This window comes from Neoarius graeffei, chromosome 24 (assembly GCF_027579695.1).
Source record: "Neoarius graeffei isolate fNeoGra1 chromosome 24, fNeoGra1.pri, whole genome shotgun sequence".
Lineage (NCBI taxonomy): Eukaryota > Metazoa > Chordata > Actinopteri > Siluriformes > Ariidae > Neoarius > Neoarius graeffei.
In genome coordinates, this window is record NC_083592.1 from 42,643,832 (window position 1) to 42,667,153 (window position 23,322).

General features: G+C 39.3%; 1 protein-coding gene across 3 annotated transcripts in view; it reads left to right on the plus strand.

Annotated features, from left to right (window-relative positions):
* Window positions 1–23,322, plus strand: part of arl15a (ADP-ribosylation factor-like 15a) — a 152,391-nt gene that overhangs the window by 36,962 nt on the left and 92,107 nt on the right. For all 3 annotated transcript variants that reach the window (XR_009651379.1, XM_060906668.1, XM_060906669.1), the window contains exons 2-3: window positions 12,482–12,626; window positions 17,045–17,104. Coding sequence is in view for 2 of the 3 variants with exons in the window: in XM_060906668.1 (XP_060762651.1) it covers window positions 12,482–12,626; window positions 17,045–17,104 (205 nt within the window). In the remaining variant the exon portion in view is untranslated. The remainder of the gene's footprint in view (window positions 1–12,481; window positions 12,627–17,044; window positions 17,105–23,322) is intronic.

The following is a 23,322-nucleotide window of genomic DNA, read 5'->3' on the forward strand; positions in this document are numbered from 1 at the left end:
ATAATAATAATTATTGAAAAATAACTTTAAAAAAAGATGCGTTCTTACCATCATATACTTTTATTCCATATTTTGTTGCTTTTTTGTGTTTTTTGGGGTTTTGTGTTTGAGTAGAGCTTTTATTTTGTCTTCGGTTGGTTCAGAAACACGCTCCGCCATTTTGTTTTTCTCTACTCATGGTACAGTATATGAGCTGATATCCTAGTAGTAGATTAGCCAATCAGAGCACTGATTGCTCATATCTAGTGAATGTGGATAGAAGAATATAAATTGTACTGTAATTGTTGCCAAATGAGTGATATATGTCAGTGCTTTGTAACAGTCAACAAGTTTTCTGTCATGGGAGTTGAAAGGATAGTGGCTGTGTGTTGCCAAGGCTTTTACTGCCTACCAAATGGTGTTCTTTTTCACATCTGTCTTGAAGAAAAAACATACTTACTAACCATGCTGCTCTTATTATGTAATGATTGAATGATATTAGATTATTAATCATTGCTTGTGTGCCACAATAGGATTAATAATGAGGGAAATGCGTTCTACTGCAGATCACGAGTGGATTTCATTCTTAGCCTTACACAAGGATGGGGAATAACATTTAAAAACAGTGGAACAAATTTGTTTTTCTAATATTTTCAATTTCCCAGTAGATTATTGAGGCATCAGGGAAGAGATGATGGAAACATCACTGGCTCCCTTCGTGAGAGCAGGGGCCCAAGAATGCAACTGTCAAAGCACAGACAAAGCCCCAGCAAAGGTTTAGCGAGATATTTGAAGGGGGATGGCAACACTGCCTCCACGCAAACACTTAGCTCTGTTTCTGCAGCCTCTGAGGGCAAACGAGTGAAATGTGAGCCATGGTCGTCTGTGTGGTGCTTCTCTCTCATTTGCCCCCCTTGTTTATTGGCTCTAAAAATATAAGAGTGTCCTCTAAAATAGAGCTTCTTATTGACAGACAGTTCAGCAGAATGAGCAGTTAGGCCGTCTGTCCTCAGGACAGCCTGGCTCGCCAGTCTCCGAGGATTAAGCCTCTTGCTTACACCATGCCAACAGTCTTCCCGAAGTGGTCATCATAACCGGAACTAGTGATGACCACTCGTCTCCAGATCCAGTGCAGTGCAAACACATTCCTTTCCTCCTGAGAGAATTTAGCTGGCTGTCCCTTTTTTCCACATTGTGAAGGGCAGACAAGGTTCCCCACACTCCACTGGGGGCTCCATTCAGGAGAAGTTGGCAGGCGAGTGAGTTGTTTTTGCAGTGGGGCATTGTTCTGTGTTGGTTCGATCAGGTTTGAAGATTCAGTATTGCAGCATTGCTGAGTGGATTTGGCCCGGCTGTATTCCCTCATCTGCCGCGTCGAGGCCTAGCGTTGTTAGATCTTTGTTTTCTTGCCAGAAACTGGACCTCAGCCAGATCTCCTAATTACATCAGCCGTTGATGTCTTGACGTCTTTTTTTTTTTTTTAATGAGAAACGGGTTATGGGCTTATCTTGTGCTTTTAACAAAACTTTTTCCCCTAAAAACACATCACAGCAGTGTTATTGCTGATATCAGCATGAAATATATACATACCCAAACCTCCAAATTTAATTAAGTTTAACTACTTAGCTTTTATTTCTGCTCCAACATCAGTGAGGTAATGTCTTGATGTCCTTTTAAACAAAATATTGCAGCCAAGACACTTTTACTCTGAGGGCAAGATGCACTAATAAACCTCTGTTAACTACAACAGTTTTGACTTCAATTTTCCAAACTGTAATTAGTGCATGAATACTTTTCAATCTTGGATATATATCACACACCCTAAAGGGATCATCTATTTTTCTCTCTAGGGCCATTAAGGTTTCCTGTAGAAGCATACAACAGTGTTTCCAAAATGGCTCCAATTAGAAACACATTAGAAAGCTGGAACCCTTAAACATCCAGATATGCCTTATGGAATTGTTTTTCCGAAGACTGTAGACAGCATGTAACTGTAGATTTCCAGAATGGGTATATTTAACAATTATTCCACAAAATCGCGTCGTACATGAGCTGATAGCCGACGAAGTGCATAATGCCAAGATGGCTATAAGCCATGTACGATGAGATTGAGTGGAATAACTTTTATTCTATTCACATTCACTGGATTTTGAGAAACAGAGCATTTTTATTTTTATATTTGCAAATTCGATCAATAAAAACTTTATACAAACATCCAACAAAATAATTTCCACTTAAAATGCAAACAAACTGATGAAATGACAGTAGCAATTTGTGAAAAATGCTATAATAATTTTTGAAAAATAAAAAAAGATACGTTCTTACCATCAAGTACTTTTATTTCATATTTGGTTGCTTTTTTGTATTTTTTGGGTTTTGTTTTCGAGTAGTTTTTATTTCGTCCTCAGTTGGTTCAACAACACGCTCCACCATTTTGTTTTTCTCTACTCATGGTATATGAGCTGATAGCCAATCAGACCGCACGATTGCTCATATCCAGTGGATGTGGATAGAATAAACACAATTACATATTATATTAATAACTTCTGTACCGTAAGTAACTTATAAAACATCAGGCATATTAGGGCCATTGTAGATTAAAAAAACAAAAACAAAAACAAAATGGAGCTGCAGCAGGGAGGGTAATATTCCGAGAAAAACACTAGAAATTCCAAGATTAAAAAATCATAAATAGATGAGAAAAAAACTATCATGCTTCCCGCCCGGCTTCCTGCTTGCAGTGCATTTTGGAAAATCTCTTAGCGATTTATTCTTTTACATTGCTTGATCAAGGAGGAAAGACTACATTTCCTATAATTCTCAGCTCAGCCGTTTCAAACTAACAGATTTGAGCAGATGAGAAAAATCAATACACTGAAAGTAATGGAAAACTGAACTTGCACAATAATTGTACATTTATAAACAGCTAAGACAAAAAAGGACACAGATGAACAAATTCGTGAGCTTTATACATTCATCTCCCGCTGCATCCAGGAAGCACAACAATCAATCCCTTGCTTCCCGGCTTCAGTGCAATCTGGGGAATACAGTTGAAAATCTTTTAGTGCTTTTTTTATATGCATGATTGAGGTGGAAAGACTGCATTTTCTATAACTCTGGGCTCAGCCGTGGCATCTGTGGTGTGATGACGTTGATCCAACCTTGCAAAGTGAAGCAGTCTGGTTCTCGTTAGAATTTCTTGGAATTCAAGTTTTTTTTCCTGACAAATTTCGCACTTTATAATCTCAGAGAATATCTGAGCTTTTTCTTGTAAATTTCTGACTTTAATCTCAGAAAGCCAGAGGTATTTTTTTTTGGCTGAATATTACCCCCTCCCTCAACTCTGTATTTTATTTAACCTACAATTACCCAATACACAGTCATAAAAACATGATGGGACATGCTGTTATAGGAAAATAATCAGTGATGGGGGTGGTGTGATGCGTTGTCACAAAGTTAATTATTTTTATTTTACAATGATCACATGCCCTAATGTTATTAATGATTTGTTTGTAAACAACATCACATTTTTGTTGGTTTATAGTTACATGTTGTGGAGCAGCCATAAAAAAAGTTCCTGATATCACTCATGTTATTACACAACATAAGATTGTTCCCTCAAAAGTCTCTTTTTTCTCTCTCTTGAAGTTAATAAGACAAAAAAAAACCCACAGTTGTGTTACAAACTTCAAAGTCCTCCATTTTAAATTATTTCCAATGCTGGAAGTTATAGCTTTGGCACTGACTGGAGCCTAAAAATGTTAAATTAACATCTCCTTACGGAAAATTTCACCATAGCAAATGAGAATGTTGCACAGAACACAGCCGAGATCCTTAGATTACACTGTGACTTTTTTTGTTTTGTTCTTGTGTACTAAGTGCTTATACCACAAAGGTAAAGACAATGGCAAAGGTAAAGACAATGTCAAAATGCGGAGTTTGCTGTGGAGAAGAACAACTTCAAGCCACTGGTGGACCCCAGAAGGTGCTGATGCTGCCACTGGACATCAAATTAGTCCTCATGAAACAATTTGACACAGCTCTAGATAAGGAGGTGACAGCCTTCAAGTGCCTTCAAGACTCTCTTTCCTAATCTGTCTGAGGCCATAGACCACAGCTAAAGATGTTCCTGGAGTGCAGCAATTCCCCAAGAAGCTCCGTAGGAAAGAGAAAGTGGCTTGGAACAGCTTTGTCACAGTAGTTTGGGGCTTCCTGGATAATCCCAAAGCTGAAAACTATCTGGAGCTGATTGAGACTCTTGTAAAGAACTATGACACAATGGGATGTCTTTGAAAGTCCATTTCCTTTATGGTCATCTTGATAAATTCAAGAAGAACATGGGAGTGTACTTGGAGCAAGACAAGTGCTTCCGCAAGGATAACCTGGACTTTGAATGCCACCAAGGACAATATAACAAGAACATGATGGGAGACTACACTTGGAGGCTAGATTCATCTCATCTCATTATCTCTAGCCGCTTTATCCTTCTACAGGGTCGCAGGCAAGCTGGAGCCTATCCCAGCTGACTACGGGCGAAAGGCGGGGTACACCCTGGACAAGTCGCCAGGTCATCACAGGGCTGACACATAGACACAGACAACCATTCACACTCACATTCACACCTACGCTCAATTTAGAGTCACCAGTTAACCTAACCTGCATGTCTTTGGACTGTGGGGGAAACCGGAGCACCCGGAGGAAACCCACACGGACACGGGGAGAACATGCAAACTCCACACAGAAAGGCCCTTGCCGGCCCTGGGGCTCGAACCCGGACCTTCTTGCTGTGAGGTGACAGCGCTAACCACTACACCACCGTGCTGCCCCGAGGCTAGATTCATGAAAGTAATTTACAATATAATTGTACATCTAAAAAAAATACTGAATCATATTTTTATGGTCATATTTGTCCAGATTTAGTACAAATACATGTTATTTATTTATTTATTTAACGTCCTGATTACAAAGTTTAAGGCGATTAACAGCCATAAAGCATAAACCATTAGAAAATAACACTTACAACCCAGGAAGAAAAATTGTGTTACGGTACATAGTGTTATTTACCTCCACCAACTTTGTTGGAGGAGGTTATGTTTTCACATCTGTTTGTTTGTTTGCTTGCTCGCCTGTTCTCAACGTGACTCAAAAAGTACTGAACAGATTTTGATGAAATTTTGAGGAAAGGTGATCCATGGGCCAAGGAACAATTGTTTAGATTTTGATGGAAATCTGGATATGTATGTGGATCCAGGATTTTTTTTGTCTGTTCCCAGTGTAACTCAAAAAGTAGTGAACAGATTTTGATTAAACTTGGTGTACAGCTTTAGTATTATCCTAGGTTCAAGTGATTTGATTTTGATGTTGATAATGCGTGATTTGGCAGAGGTATGTGCTCTACCGAGCACCCTTTTGGTTAAATTAGTTAACAGGGGCAGCTTTATACCTGGTTAATTAGACTTCTTGACCTCTTAGTAAATATGAATATACTTTATTACATGAATAACACATGCAGTTTAACCAACTGATATGCAGTTTTGTTACCTCCACTAACTTTGTTGGATGAGGTGGGGCTTTTTTTTGCCTCCGTTTGTTTGTTTATTTGTTCCCATCATAACTCAAAAAGTAGTGAACAGATTTTGATGAAATTTTGAGGAAAGGTGGGCCATGGGCCAAGGAACAACTGATCTGATTTTGATGCAAATCCAGATATGCATGTGGATCCAGGATTTTTTTTTTTGGCTCTTCCCAAAATAACTCAAAAAGCAGTGAACGGATTTTGATGAAGTTTGGTGTACAGCTTTAGTATTATCCAAGGTTCAATTGATTTGATTTTGATCTTGATAATACATGGTTTGGCAGAGATATGCACGCTACCATGCGCCATTCTAGTTTATGACTGAGAAAGATTTTATCTCTCAAACTCTGCCCCAAATGCTGACCACCTAGGCGGCCTCCAACTAAAATGCTGGGCTTGTTATAATTATTTAAAATGTTCATAAAAACAGTATTGTGCATATTTATTATTATTATTGTGGTATGTCTTTACTCACAATATACTTCAAACCACATACAGTATATTTAAAGCCCCATTCTACTCCTGAGATCTTTTCAAGCTAACTGCTTGAAACGGCTCTCAGAATATTTCTGTGACTGTGTGGTCAACTCGCATGTGGCTGTTGTTTGATGACCCGATGGGCAAAAGGTCAGAGTTCCGTGACTCGGTTTAAGCGACTGCTGTGAATTTATCATCTGCTTTTGTGCACTGTAAGTGAATGGATGTTTGTGGGGGTGCGAATGTGGTGAATTCAATGTTAGTATCTCTGGTCACAAGACCTCCTGGCACTTACAGAACCAGATGTCCAGGTCGCTGTGTGACAAAGAGGAAGCATGTGCGTCTTTACTGACTGATCACGTGTGGCATATTTGCTGTGTACCGTAAGCCTGTGAAAGTGATTAGTGCATTTTAGGGAGGAAGAATACCAAAAGACAATCACATGTTGCTTGTATTGATGATTTGTTGTTGTAAGAACTCTTGTTTAAGTGTTGGTGAAATGTCTATGAATTATACTTATTGATGTAAAAATATATAGAGTACTTGTGTTATATAACTACTGTTTTACTAAATGCCTAACTCAAACTAGTCTGTTAGATATCTCTCTTCAGTTGTGGCTCTTCACATAATGAGCTCATTCATGGTTCACACTGCGTTTAGCTCCTAACATCTCCCAGCAGGCCTCCAGTCAGAGGCAGTGATTCATAAACTGACAGAACTGTCACCAGGACCTCTCTCTCTCTCTCTCTCTCTGTCTCTCTCTCTCTCTCTGTCTCTCTGCGTCAAACAAACAGACATTTCAACATTTTGTTTCATAAACAACCTGTTTATGTAGCTTGTATAGTTAAGAAAAAATTGACCTGAATTCCTGTCAAACATTGAAATGGAAAATAAAATCCACCACAAGACTGACACAATTCAGTGCAAAAGCTTACAGTAAAATGAAAAATACAAAGAATATTGTTTTAACCCTTGAGACATTTTGTTAAAACTAAAACACTGGGTTTCACTGATATTTCTTCATTATCACTGCATTATACAAGTATGAAAAACGGTTGAATAAAAATGTGCACGTCCCCGTTTCCTGAACTTCTTTCAAATGGATTTTAAGTAGCATTTGGATCCTTACAGTTTTAATATTAACTGGCATGAATCTACACAAAAATAATCCACATTATTCTATCCACATTCACTGGATATGAGCAATTGTGTGCTCTTATTGGCTACTCTACTACTAGGCTATCAGCTCATATACTCTGAGTAGAGAAAAACAAAATGGCGGCATGTGTTGCTGAACCAACCGAGGATGAAATAAAAACCCTACTCGAAAACAAAACCCCCCAAAAAATAAAAAAAGCAACAAAATATGGACTAAAAGTATTTGATGGGAAGAACATATCTTTTTTATTTTTCAAGAATTATTATTATAGAAGAAGAAGAAGAAGAAAGAAGAAACCTTTATTTGTCACATGTACACTTCAAGCACAGTGAAATTCATCCTCTGCATTTAACCCATCTGAAGTAGTGAACACACGCACACAGTGGGCAGCCACAGTTATGACCTGAAGCAGTGGGCAGCCACACTAGAGCGCCCGGGGAGCAGTCAGGGGTCAGGTAGCTTGCTCAAGGGCACTTCAACCCAAGGTTAACCTAACTGCATGTCTTTGGACTGTGGGGGAAACCGGAGCACCTGGAGGAAACCCACACAGACAACATGCAAACTCCACACAGAAAGGCTCTCGCTGGCTACTGGGTTCAAACCCGGAACCTTCTTGCTGCGAGGCAACCGTGCTAACCACTACACCACCGTGCCACCCGCAGTTAGAATTGTTGCCTCACAGCAAGAAGGTCCTGGGTTTGAGCCCAGCGGCCAATGAGGGCCTTTCTGTGTGGAGTTTGTATGTTCCTCCATGTCTGCATGAGTTTCCTCCGGGTGCTCCGGTTTCCCCCACAGTCCAAAGACATGCAGGTTAGGTTAATTGGTGGCTCTATAGGTGTGAATGGTTGTTTGTCTCTGTGTCAGCCCTGTGATGATCTGGTGACTTGTCTAGGGTGCACCCCGCCTCTCGCCTGTAGTCAGCTGGGATAGACTCCAGCTTGCCTGCAACCCTGTAGAACAGGATAAGCGGCTACAGATAATGGATGGATATTATTATATCTTTTTTTTCACAAATTGCTACTGTCGTTTCACCGGTTTGTTTACATTCTCAGCAGAAATTATTTTGTTGGATGTTTTATATAAAGTTTTTATTTATCGAATTTGCAAAAAATAAAAATAACAATGCTCTTTTTCTCAAAATCCAGTGAGTGTGGACAGAATAAAAGTTATTCCACTCAGTCTTGTTGTACATGGCTATCAGCTCATGTATGACTCAAGTTTGTGGAATACCTGTTAAATATTGATGTGGGAGGAAATTCAATATAGTTTGCCAAAATATCTCTCAACGTGATGCTACCACCACCATGCTTTATTTTGGGGATTGCATTCTCATGGTGATGAGCAGTTTTTGGATTCCACCATATGTAGAGCTCTGTTCCAAGGACAAAAATGTCAAATTTTGGTCTCATTAGACCAGAGAACGTTTCCCACATGTTTGTTGTGTCTCCAACGTGGCTTCTGGCAAACTCCAAATGGGATTTTATATAGCTTGCTGCTCTTCCATGAAGTCCAGCTTTGTGGAGTATTTGGGTTATAGTTGTTGAGCAGCTTCTTAGCATTCCTCACTGATGCCCTCCTTACCTGCTCACTGAGTTTTCATGGACACCTACCTAAAGGCAGAGGTGTGAATATCCCATCTTCTTTTCATTTTTAATGGTGCTCTTTCCATTCCCCCCACCCCATTTTTAATGCTCCATGGGGCACTGAAATTTTGACTTCTCTTGGTCAACTGGGAGTCAGTCAAAGTATCTGCTTACGTTTAGTGTGATTATCTCATATGCCACTCTAGGACCAAATGTCCCAAGAAAATGTGTAAATTTGCTACCTTATTTGCTGATATAATTTTTTTAAATGTTATATTTGCACAAGGTGGTGTAGTGGTTAGCATTGTCACCTCACAGCAAGAAGGTTCTGGGTTTGAACCCAGTGGCTGACGGGGCCTTTCTGTGTGGAGTTTGCATGTTCTCTCCATGTCTGCGTGGATTTCCTCCGGGTGCTCTGGTTTCCCCCACAGTCCAAAGACATAGGTTAAGCTAATTGATGGCTCTAAATTGACTGTAGGTATGAATGTGAGTGTAAATGGTTGGTTGTCTCTATGTGTCAGCCCTGCAGTGATCTGGTGACTTGTCCAGGGTGTACCCCGCCTCTTGCCCATAGTCAGCTGGGATAGGCTCCAGCTTGCCTGTGACCCTGTAGAACAGGATAAGCAGTTATGGATAATGGATGGATGGATGGATGGATGGATGGACATTTGCGTAAATTCATACACAGAACATATTGACAATTACATGCCACTCATTGTTTTAATATTAATATGTTTTGGTAACCCAATGCATAGGGTGCCCCAAAGTAATCTACAACAGTACAATGCCTTTTAGCACAGTGGTTAAAAAATTATTTTTTTAATCACTGGAAGACTGGTGGCCAAGTGGTGGTCTGCGAAGTTAACAGTAGTTTCTATGAAATTACATAACCACACTACTCTATTTTGTCAGCATCTGCATTTTAAAATAGCATCCAGATTTTCAAGCTTCATATCTCATCCCTCACTACTCTGAAACAAAGCTCACTACTTGGCATTTACCATCAAAGAGACCACAGCTGGTGAAACCATGCTGTCATTAGTGCTTTTGTAGGACTGACATTGATAATGGGAGCAGATAATCAGCCTACATCCCACATGTTTTGAATGCTTGAATACTCTATGAATGCACACTCACTACCCACTTTATTATGAACACCTGTACAACTGCACATTCATGCAGTTATCGAATCAGCCAATCATGTAGCAGCAGCACAATGCAAAAAATCATGCAGATACAAGTCAAGCGCTTCAGTTAGAATGAAGAAAAGATGCGATCTCTGTGACTTTGATCATGGGATGAATGTTGGTACCAGAAAGGCAGTTTACAAGTTTACACAGAATGGTGCGAAAACCAAAAAATATTGAGTGAGCGACAGTTCTGTGGGTGGGTTGATAAGAGAGGTCAGAGGAAAATGGCCAGATTAGTTTGGGCTGCCAGGAAGGATACAGCAACTCATAGCAACTCTTTACAACTGTGGTGAGCAGAAAAGCATTTCAATGTGCACAAAACATTGAACTCTGAGGTGGATGGGTTACAACAGCAGAAGAGCATATTGGGTTTCATTCCTGTCAGCAAAGAACAGGAATCTGTGGCTATCATGGGCACAAGCTCACAGAAACTAGTTGAAGAAATTGGTCTTTTTCGAGTCTTTGATTCGCCTATGATTTCTCTCATTAACAAGGTGTTTAAGCCTGCAAACCCTCCACTCGCAGGATGTTTTTTTTTTTTGCACCATTCTGTGTAAACACTAGAGACTGTTGTGTTTATAAAAATCCCAGGAGATTAGCAGTTTCTGAAATACTCAAACCAGTCCATCTGACACCAAGAACCATCCCACGGTTAAAGACACTGAGATCATATTTTCTCCCCATTCTGGTCTTTGATCTGAACATTAACTGAAACTAACATTAACTGACCTGTATCTGCATGAATTTTTGCATTGTGCTGCTGCCACATGATTAGATACCTGCATGAATGTGCAGTTGTACAGGTGTTCCAGCAAAGTGGTTTGTGAGTGTATATTAACTTTCCACTCACAACCATCACATTAAATATTATGTTATTGCATATAACTTGCACAGGAACATTTCATATTTCCACCAGAGAGATCTCCAAATTCTCAAAATTTATATACTGTTACATTAATATACTATAAATGAATAATATTGGCTGGTGTTGAGTGGTATAGCAGATATATTCCATTCAGCTAGCATGATATTGAACAAGTTGAAGATGAGTTCAATATCATGCTAGCTGAATGGAATATATGATATACCATGAAAAAAAGCCAGCCCTTATTATTATTACTATTATTATTATTATTATTATTATTATTATTATTATTATTATTATTATTATTATTATACATACACTGAAACATTTCAAATTGGTTTAACTTGGAAATGCAAGTTAACTCAATTTGACAATTATCTTTGTTTCAAGTCAGAAAAAGTCTCAGTTAGTCAAGACAACTAAGTAATTCAAGTCTAACCTTTGAAAACTTGCACAGATTAGTTCAAATTAAAACACTTTTCAGAGCTCATTGAGTTAAAGAGAAAAAGTAAGTGGACATAACTAAACAAGGCTGAAATGTTTTACAGTGTACACACTCTTTTCCAGTTTTTCGATGTCTGTTGGTATGTTTTTCTCTTGTAAATATGCGTTGTTGGCGGCGGCAGTCCATCGCTAGTGATGATGACTGCTTCATTAGGATGCGCAGAAACGCAGATGGGCCGCGAGGCCCAAACCAGAGCGACAGAGCCGTCCGCAGCAGCGGCATGAATGGCCCGGCCAAGCCACCATGGAATGCCTGGCCTCGCGAACTCTCGTATACTATTCTCCTCTCCTAGTGAAGTGCCTTGCACAGTAAGGTAAGACAAATGATGTTGTGCCCCCATTGTGTTGTCCCTCTGGACCTCCAGACCTGATGCCAAGTGGTGCACAAAAGTGCCACAGATCTGACGGATATGAAAGTTGCCCCGCAGTGACAACTGATTTGCCGAGTGATGCCATCCGTTGGCCATTTGAGTGGCTCTTCCGCATGCCATCTGGTGGTGTACCATTGACCCTGTTGGGCTCATCTGCCACATTGCACTGAAAAGTGCCCTGCTGCCAGCGCCTTATTGGTGATGTACTACTTAACCTATAGCTGGAACCCAGAAAGGTGCTACCACTCTGGGTCAGAGTGGACCTGGGAGCAATGGTGATTAAGGGGTAACTTCACTTTCCCCAATGCTCAAGTCCTCCCGGACCTGAGACTCACCACCGGTTGCAGTTTAAAGTCATACCCAGGACTAATATGTGTGAAGAATATCTAATGAAGTTTTGGTAGCCTTTCGGGTGTTCAACGCGTCCTTCTCTTTCCCGGTAGACAAAGAAATGCTTCTGCACATGCGCAGCAGAAAACTTTCTCATTGGATATTTGCATCAGCTCCAATGTGTGATGTCATGTTGTCTTGACAACCATGCAATATTGTAAACCATATTCAGTGCTCATTCTCTGTCAGATAGTGATGTAATACATGTAGGATAAGTGATATGCTAACAATATTGCATGCTATCAAGCCAAATTAATGAAACCTGCTAGACGGGAATAGAATACATGTTTTTATTCAGTCGAAAAAAGTGTCCTGTATGTATAATAATATACAGTATTAGTTGATTCTGTCCTTACCATTTGTTTCTCTCTGTCTTTTTTCTCACTAGTGCTTCCGAAAACTGTGCTGTAAAGGTCCCCGCATTCCTAGACCAGAGTATGATGTGGTGTGTATTGGACTCAGCGGTGCTGGCAAAACCAGTCTCATTAGACGGCTCTGCAGAGAAGGTCTCGATGAAATTGTACCCACTCAAGGTAAAGTTTTATATCACTCACCATAGTACAAGTGCTATCAGAAATAGTTTCACTATTTTATTAGATTCATTAATAGTTTTAGTCATATCCCACTAATATAAGATATATGAAATAATCATATACTGTAAATATCACGCTATATTTTCTGTGCAAACAGAAAGTCTGTATATTAAATCAGTTTTAAAATTTCTATATTTTCCCAAGAGGTACACTTGGAGGTACTACTCCAGTGACAAACACACTCAGTTTACTACAACCCCGATTCCAAAAAAGTTGGGACAAAGTACAAATTGTAAATAAAAACGGAATGCAATAATTTACAAATCTCAAAAACTGATATTGTATTCACAATAGAACATAGACAACATATCAAATGTCGAAAGTGAGACATTTTGAAATTTCATGCCAAATATTGGCTCATTTGAAATTTCATGACAGCAACACATCTCAAAAAAGTTGGGACAGGGGCAATAAGAGGCTGGAAAAGTTAAAGGTACAAAAAAGGAACAGCTGGAGGACCAAATTGCAACTCATTAGGTCAATTGGCAATAGGTCACTAACATGACTGGGTATAAAAAGAGCATCTTGGAGTGGCAGCAGCTCTCAGAAGTAAAGATGGGAAGAGGATCACCAATCCCCCTAATTCTGCGCCGACAAATAGTGGAGCAATATCAGAAAGGAGTTCGACAGTGTAAAATTGCAAAGAGTTTGAACATATCATCATCTACAGTGCATAATATCATCAAAAGATTCAGAGAATCTGGAAGAATCTCTGTGCGTAAGGGTCAAGGCCGGAAAACCATACTGGGTGCCCATGATCTTCGGGCCCTTAGACGGCACTGCATCACATACAGGCATGCTTCTGTATTGGAAATCACAAAATGGGCTCAGGAATATTTCCAGAGAACATTATCTGTGAACACAATTCACCATGCCATCCACCATTGCCAGCTAAAACTCTATAGTTCAAAGAAGAAGCCATATCTAAACATGATCCAGAAGTGCAGATGTCTTCTCTGGGCCAAGGCTCATTTAAAATGGACTGTGGCAAAGTGGAAAACTGTTCTGTGGTCAGACGAATCAAATTTGAAGTTCTTTATGGAAATCAGGGATGCCATGTCATTCGGACTAAAGAGGAGAAGGACAACCCAAGTTGTTATCAGCGCTCAGTTCAGAAGCCTGCATCTCTGATGGTATAGGGTTGCATTAGTGCATGTGGAATGGGCAGCTTACACATCTGGAAAGACACCATCAATGCTGAAAGGTATATCCAGGTTCTAGAGCAACATATGCTCCCATCCAGACGACGTCTCTTTCAGGGAAGACCTTGCATTTTCCAACATGACAATGCCAAACCACATACTGCATCAATTACAGCATCATGGCTGCATAGAAGAAGGGTCTGGGTACTGAACTGGCCAGCCTGCAGTCCAGATCTTTCACCCATAGAAAACATTTGGCGCATCATAAAACGGAAGATACGACAAAAAAGACCTAAGACAGTTGAGCAACTAGAATCCTACATTAGACAAGAATGGGTTAACATTCCTATCCCTAAACTTGAGCAACTTGTCTCCTCAGTCCCCAGACGTTTACAGACTGTTGTAAAGAGAAAAGGGGATGTCTCACAGTGGTAAACATGGCCTTGTCCCAACTTTTTTGAGATGTGTTGTTGTCATGAAATTTAAAATCACCTAATTTTTCTCTTTAAATGATACATTTTCTCAGTTTAAACATTTGATATGTCATCTATGTTCTATTCTGAACAAAATATGGAATTTTGAAACTTCCACATCATTGCATTCTGCTTTTATTTACAATTTGTACTTTGTCCCAACTTTTTTGGAATCGGGGTTGTACACATACAGTATCTTTCCCATGTCTCAGCCTTGTAATATAAATCAACACTATAATCCCCAGGCACTTATTTTGAACTGGTGACCCAAAGACTCTCAATAAAATTATTAAGCACCCAGTGGACATAAAATATTGAGCCAGACTTCCAAACTTGACTCCTATTGCGTTTACAAATGCCCCTTTGACACACTTTTCCAATTATCCAAATCTCAATATTAGCTCAGTTTTTAACTGGTCACCTCAGCATCATTGCTTTACTTGACAACTTTGAGTGTCTCTTGACATGCAGAGAGCCATAAAAGCATTACTGTAAGAGTCCAGAGCATCTTCCAAGTGTGACTTTCGACTGTCCGTATGGGGCCGTCCTCTACAGGAGCGATGTGATGAGACTCCGAACAGACATAGGACATCAGGATGGATCAGGCAGGTCCGAGGAGCAGAAGAGGTCAGCTTGTCATAACATGGTCTATGAAACTGGGGCCCCCGTGCCGTGACTTTAAAAATTCATAACTCGGCCACCGATGGTCCTTGCCCTGCCAAAATTTACAGGGACCTCCCACTCCCCAAGCCCTTTCAAACCAGCTTAGGCATGGCCTGGTACAACCCCACCTTGGCCCGTTATTCGCCCATGAAACCCCCGCACGAGCGCTGCTTGCCAAAAAATTTAATATGGGCCCTGGCTCGAGCCAGCATTTAAAATTCATAACTTGGCCACTGAATGACCCAGCCCTGCCAAAATTTATAGGCACATCCCTCTCCCTGAGTGGCACACTAAATAAGACAACAACAATACACTCAATATTTACTGTTGTTTTTACTGCACAATGCAGTTGAACTAGTGTTTTAGGGTTGACAGTATCTGACTGATCCAGTCAGTTGATTAAGAGTTCAGTTGACATGAAACTTTGCAGTAAAGTATTATGTTAAGTGCCAAACTGCCAATCAATGATGATGATGTTATTATTATGTGCATTTTTTTCATTCATAATAAGAATGACAGTCATAGTCATATGCTTTGTAGAATGTAGATTTATATTTTAATAGAGTTTTTATTTTCTTCTATTTTCTAAGTTCTAGTCCAGCAGATTTGAGTCTGAATGCCAAATGATATGACTGTGTCTAGTTTTGAGTCATTTTAAAAGTCATTTTGTTCCAAAGTCACTTAGAATCTTGCACTTAAAAATGTAACTTTATTATGTAAGAATAGTTGCATTGTCAATTACTAAATTTCTGATAGGCTTATTATAAACATAGTATAAAAATAGTCATTGTTGACATAATGTTTCATGAGTGTTATTATAGTACCTATATATGAGTACCAGTAAGTTATAACCAGCTGGAACATCCTTGCCCCCCATACTTTTTTCTAGACATGGAACTGACCTGCGTGTGCTACTGTTTTCTTTGGTATAACTTTTAAAGCATTTTTTTTCTTTAATCTTCTGACATTTTCTTGTAAATTATATTCAGTTTGTAGTGTAATTAGCAACTAATGTCTAGTGAAATTTGGCCTTTGAAGATCACAAAAATTTGCTTGGAAATGGTTGAGAAGCCATCTCCAGGCATCGAAAGCCCTTCAGCTTCCAGGGCTCTAAGGTGGGCCCCAGATCCCTGGCCACATTGTTCCAGGCCTTTGACTTGTCATTCAGACAAATTGAAATTTGGACGGACAGACAGACAACATTTCAGACTTGTCTGTCCTGTGACAGTCTGCTTTAAATTCCTTATTTCCCACACTGTTACATATGTGATGTAAAGTGTGTTATCCATTATGATATATTATCATCAGTACCAACCTTGTACAAATAATTCATCTTCAGGGTGAGGTGAATCTGAAATTTATCCTGGGAACGCTGGGTATGAGGTGGAAACACACCCTGGATGCAACATCAGGCCATAGGGCGCAATGCACACACACATTCACAATGAGGATCAATTTAACATAGCCAGTCCATCTACTGACATTTGGGGAGGGAACTAGGGAACCTGGAGGACGTGGGAGAACACATGGGGAGAACAGGTGAAGCTCCACACTGATGATAACCGGAGCACAGGATTGAATGGAGGACACCTTTCACTAATAGTGTTATAGCGAGTCACTGTGACACTATGACATATTGACTTGGTTCGGAAACATCATATCTATTCTACTGTATCTGTTGCTCCTTCAGTTAAGACCTTGACTGAACCTCTTATGTCTTGCATGACTTTTACTGTCCACATTTACTGTCCTCTGCTGTGAACTTGATGAAACTTGTCTGATTAACTCTGGTATCAAAGTCAAAAAGTGGCAAGTTAAGAGGCTCAACCTCATATGTTTTGCGTTAATCGCTTGAGAATGTGTGCCTGGCCCCGTCTCTGCATGCATTGTTTTGAAATGAACATGAGGTTCATGGTGTGATTGAGTAAATCTTCAGTTGTTGTGTGACTGTGATACTGCTTTTCTTCATCTAATTTCTGGAACTGTTGTGTGCTGTCTGCCAACACTGGCGAAAGTCAAGAAAAAAACATGGGCTTTCATTTATTTCACCATGTAAATAGTATCCTGTCATCTCTTTTAGGTTTCAGCATCAAGGCAGTGGCTTTCCCGAATGCAGTACTGAATGTGAAGGAACTTGGAGGTAATGTGAACATGTATTACCCGTACAATACAGTGTTAACATTTTTCTTTATTGCTGTTGTGCTGCTCCAATAAGTTCTATGTTTTAACCTCTTACTTCATAGTTTAGAAAGGGTTTACAGAGTTGAACTCAACTCTCATTAACAGATTAAGTCAATGATTTCATAGACGTAGATTAATTCCACTCTTATGTCCAGTAGAAAAATCAAAGCTCGGCTAATTTGAAGAACTAATACAGCTTTAGTGACTGTTTACCCACTGCATAAATATTGCTCCACTTGTTTGAACTTTTGGCAGAAGGGCCTGCTAAGGAGCAGAGGAGAAAACATCAAGGTTGTAATCATTTCCCAATCATCTTAGTGATCAAGTAGTATATCAGGATGCAGAAGAATAAAATAAATGAATTCAGAGTAGTATGTAGTATATATATTTCCTTTTCCCCCTCCAAAGAACTAGCAGAACTTCTAAAATATCAATATCAAGTGTATGCACTTTCATGCTTTCATGGTCTAGACATCTTCTGAGAAGACACTTATTTTTGGTGTCTTAAAGAGCTAAAAAAAATCTTCCAGGCTGAGAATGTGAATGTTAGTAGTGACCGCAGTCAGGGTGATTTATGTGTTTTGTGAGATTTAGGGGACAGAACAGGTGTGCTGTGTATGTTGACTTGAGGCCCAAATAAAACACAACAGGAACATCAGCACCCTTAAAACGAAAACAACTGAAAACAAGAACATGGGACCACCAAGGGGAATCCTAACCAAATTTGGTCAGAGGCAGAAATGTATGCTGAGCATGATCTAAAGATCTTCCATTAGGTGAGGTCAAAGCCAGTTACAGATAGTTTTATACACATTGATGCCTCCAGTGGTTACTATGATAACATTTATTTATTATCTGTACCAGATCACTGCTGCTCTGGCTTCTTAGGTTGCGGAGGAGAACTGTGCTTTAAATAAAAAAAAAAAGTGATTTGAATGGTGATAATAGTGAATGGTGACTGACAGGTGATTGACTAATTGATTTTGTGACGACCAAATAAGGTGATTTTAAAGATGAGAAAAATCCTATTATGGCTATATCATCTGTTTTTGTTTATCTCTTTTCTCTGTGTAACCTTCATATAGTATTCGCCTGTGTGGGGTCACTTGTATCATACGGTACTTTCCATATTTGGTCACTGCTTCCTGTTCTTGTTAACTCTTGCTAATTGGTTAATTGGTTTCACCCAGTACTTGTTTCCTGCTACGTAAGCTTGGTTCCTCTCTCTGGTTCTGATTTAAGCTCTTTGTTTTTCCCTGATTCATGCAAAATCTTGGATACCTAAGCAGTTCTGCATAGAGTCTAGCACCTTTGTTTCATTTGTTCATCTCTGTTTATAGTGTTCTGGGTTTTTGTTTACTGACTGATAATGTTGATGGTTTTGTGAACTTTAACTGAGTCTGCCTTTCTGACTTCTGACTATGAGAACAAATCCATACAGACAGACAGTTTCTCTAAATACTAAAACCAGCCATTCTGGAGCCAACAACCTTGCCATAGTCAAAGTTACTGAAATCGTATTTTTCCTCAGTTTGATGTTTGATATGAACATTAACTGACATGCATCTGCATGATTTTATGTATTGTGCTGGTTGGATAATTGCATGAATATACAGGGGTACAGGTTTATATTTATACTGTTCCCTCCATGATTATTGGCACCCCTTGTAAAGATGAGTAAAATTGGTTAGAAAAAATCCACCTTTTGGTGAAGTTGCTTCATCTCACACTGAACAAATGAGAAAAATCCAACCTTTAATTGAAATAAAGTTATTCAGAAAAACAAATCCATCTCATTCCCATCTCATCAAGAAAAAAAAAATCTTTTTAAGAAAAACACATGTGCCACTATTATTGCCCTCCGGAAATTATAGAGAACACAATGTAACTGAAGCATGTTTTCCATTTAAATTGTACATTTTTGAGTTAACTGGAGTGTGCTGGAACTGTCAAGCTGTAATCCATGACTTTCTGATTAACTGGGGAACAAATATAAGGTGACACAGAGGCCAAATTCCCTTTCTCATCCATCAACATGGGAGGTACACTACCGTTCAAAAGTTTGGGGTCACCCAGACAATTTTGTGTTTTCCATGAAAAGTCACACTTTTATTTACCACCATAAGTTGTGAAATGAATAGAAAATATAGTCAAGACATTTTTCTGGCCATTTTGAGCATTTAATCGACCCCACAAATGTGATGCTCCAGAAACTCAATCTGCTCAAAGGAAGGTCAGTTTTATAGCTTCTCTAAAGAGCTCAACTGTTTTCAGCTGTGCTAACATGATTGTACAAGGGTTTTCTAATCATCCATTAGCCTTCTGAGGCAATGAGCAAACCCATTGTACCATTAGAACACTGGAGTGATAGTTGCTGGAAATGGGCCTCTATACACCTATGGAGATATTGCACCAAAAACCAGACATTTGCAGCTAGAATAGTCATTTACCACATTAGCAATGTATAGAGTGGATTTCTGATTAGTTTAAAGTGATCTTCATTGAAAAGAACAGTGCTTTTCTTTCAAAAATAAGGACATTTCAAAGTGACCCCCAAACTTTTGAACGGTAGTATAAGTGAACACACAAACCAAATGAGGGAGAGGTGTATTGACCTTCATAAGTCAGGGAATGGTTATGAAAATAGCTACTTGCCTGAAAATGTCCATTTCTACTGTTAAGGCAATAATAAAAAAAAGTGAACACCAAGTAGAACAGTTACAAACATGCCTGGAAGAGGACCCAAGATTATTTTGCCCCATGTACAGTGAGGAGGTAAAATAGAAAAAAACAAAACAAAACAAAAAACCCAAGGATCACTGTTGGTGAATTACAAGAAAAAGTAAAATCTTGGGGTTTCCAAGTCTTCAAAACCACCATCAGATGCCACCTTCATGCCAACAGATTATTTGGAAGGTATGAAAAAAAAGCATTTTCTGTCAGTTAACCACAAATGTGTATACAATATAATATCGATGTACACCACTCATATTTTTCATATGAGCTACATCTGGGACATGGAAATTCAAAACCGTGACATAAATCTTTATATGTCACTCATGAAGAAATCGATGAATTGTTTTGTTAAATTTGGGTACTTTTGTTTGTGAATGTGTCTATATAATAAAAAGAAACTCACACATTGGCTTGAAGATATAAAGTTTATCTTCTTGTGTTGAAAACCTCGCATTTTCCATATGAAATGCATTGCAGCTCTGAGTGGTAAATCAGATACAGTGGTATGCAAAAGTTTGGGCACCCCTGGTCAAAACTGCTGTTACTGTGAACAGTTAAGCAAGTTGAAGATGAAATGATGTCCAAAAGGCATAAAGTTAAAGATGACTCATTCCCTTTATATTTTTAGCAAAAACAATTTTTTATTTTCATCTTTTACATTTTCAAAATCACAAAAAAGGAAAAGGGCCCGAAGCAAAAGTTTGGGCACCCTGCATGGTTAGTACCTAGTAACACCACCTTTGGCAAGTATCACAGCTTGTAAACACTTTTTGTAGCCAGCTAATAATCTTTCAGTTCTTACCTGGGGGATTTTCACACATTCGTCCTTGCAAAAGGCTTCCAGTTCTACAAGTTTCTTGGGCTGTCTTGCATGCACTGCTCTTTTGAGATCTATCCACAGATTTTCAATGATGTTTAGGTCAGGGACTGTGAGGGCCAGGGCAAAACCTTCAGCTTGTGCCTCTTGAGGTATTCCATTGTAGATTTTGAGGTGTGTTTTGGATCGTTGTCTTATTATAGGACCCATCCTCTTTTTAACTTCAACTTTTTTACAGATGGTGTGATGTTTGCTTCAAGAATTTGTTGGTATTTATTCGAATCCATGCTTCCCTCGACCAATGAAATGTGCCCTGTGCCACTGGCTGCAACACAACCCCAAAGCATGATCGATCCACACCCATGCTTCAGAGTTGGAGAGGTGTTCTTTTCCTGGAATTTGTCACCCTTTTTTCTCCAACCATACCTTTGCACATTGTGGCCAAAAAATTCTATTTTGATTTCATCAGTCCACAGGACTTGTTTCCAAAATGCATCAGGCTTATTTAGATGTTCATTTGCAAACTTCAGACACTGAATTTTGTGGCTAGGACACAGGAACGGTTTTCTGCTGATGACTCTCCCATGAAGGTCATATTTGTTCAGGTGTCGCTGCATAGTAGAACAGTGCACCACCACTCCAGGGTCTGCTAAATCTTTCTGAAGGTCTTTTGCAGTCAAACAGGGGTTTTTATTTGCCTTTCTAGCAATCCAATGAGCAGTTCTTTCAGAAAGTTTTCTTCATCTTCCAGACCTCACGTTGATCTCCACTGTTTCTGTTAACTGCCATTTCTTAATAACATTACAATCTGAGGAAACAGCTACCTGAAACCACTTTGGTACGTTCTTGTAGCCTTCTCCTGCTTTGTGAGCATCAATTATTTTATTATTCAGAATGCGAGGGAGTTGCTTAGAGGAGCCCATTGCTGTTGATTTTAGGGACAAGTTTGAGGAGTCAGACAAGTTATACAACTTTGAAATCTGCATCATCTGACCTTTCCTAATGAAGAATTTGAAGAAGCCACAGCTCAATAAGCTAATTAAGGTCTGGAACCTTGGTAAAAGTTACCTGAGAACTCAAATGTATTGGGGTGCCCAAACTTTCGCATGGTGTTCCTTTTCTTTTTTCACTCTCCAATTGTACAAAACAAAAATAATACACAAATCTTGCAGAAAACGCTGAAAAGAAATGTCTCGTCTTTACCTTTATGCCTTTTGCTGATCAGTTCATCTTCTGCTCGCTTAACTATTCACAGTAACAGACATTTTCATTAAGGGTGCCCAAACTTTTGCATGCCACTGTATATTCCATTTAGCTAGCATGATGTTGAATGAGTCAAAGATGAGTTAGCTGAATGGAATATATCTGATATATCATGAAAAAAAGCCAGCCAATATTCTTCTTCTTCTTCTTCTTCTTCTTATTATTATTATTATACATACACATTCCTTTTGGGTTTTCAACGCATCTTTATTTTCAAAATTCTCTCAAACTCTTCTGTATTTAACAAAGCAAACCTGGCTGCCATGTTTGTTTACAAATTGTCACAGCCGCTCACTAGCACGGAAGTTTTATGTCTCCAACGTGTGACATCATGTTGTCTTAACAACCATGCAATATCGTAAACCATATTCAACGCTCATTCTCCATTGGGTAGAGTGACGTAATACACATAGGATAAGTGATATGCTAACAATATTGCATGCTTTCGAACCAAATGAATGAAACCCGCTAGAAGGGAATAGAACACGTTTTTATTTGATCAAAAAAGTGTCCTGTATGTATAATATTTCCTGATATTTCACTCCGATGATGTCACTTCCCGTGTTTTCCTGCTGACTAGATGTGCATTGTCAAAATGCTGAACTGGTTCAGAATTAAAATTCTGTTGATTAACTTGCATTTTTTTTTGTGGATGTGTCTATGTAATAAAAAATATTACACATTGATGCAAAGACATGAAGTTTATTTTCTCGTGTTGAAAACATTTTCACTCATTCACTTCCCTTACTCGTGAATGTGTTCACCATTCGAAGATAAACTTAATATTTTTGTGCAACCATGTAATTTTATATATATATATATATATATATAAAATCTGTGGGGGGCGGCACGGTGGTGTAGTGGTTAGCACTGCCGCCTCACAGCAAGAAGGTCCAGGTTCGAGTCCCGTGGCCGGCGAGGGTCTTTCTGTGCGGAGTTTGCATGTTCTCCCCGTGTCCACGTGGGTTTCCTCTGGGTGCTCCGGTTTCCCCCACAGTCCAAAGACATGCAGGTTAGGTTAACTGGTGACTCTAAATTGACCGTAGGTGTGAATGGTTGTCTGTGTCTATGTGTCAGCCCTGTGATGACCTGGCGACTTGTCCAGGGTGTACCCCGCCTTTCGCCCGTAGTCAGCTGGGATAGGCTCCAGCTTGCCTGCGACCCTGTAGAACAGGATAAAGCGGCTAGAGATAATGAGATGAGATGGGATAAAATCTGTGGAGTGAGCTACTGGCAAGGTATATAATATTAGATGAAGGCTAGAAAGAAAGAAAGAAAGAAAGAAAGAACAGGAGGCTGGTGAGGATGATTTTGACACATGTTAAACAGGCTGAATTGAGTCTCTTCAGACTCAATAAAGT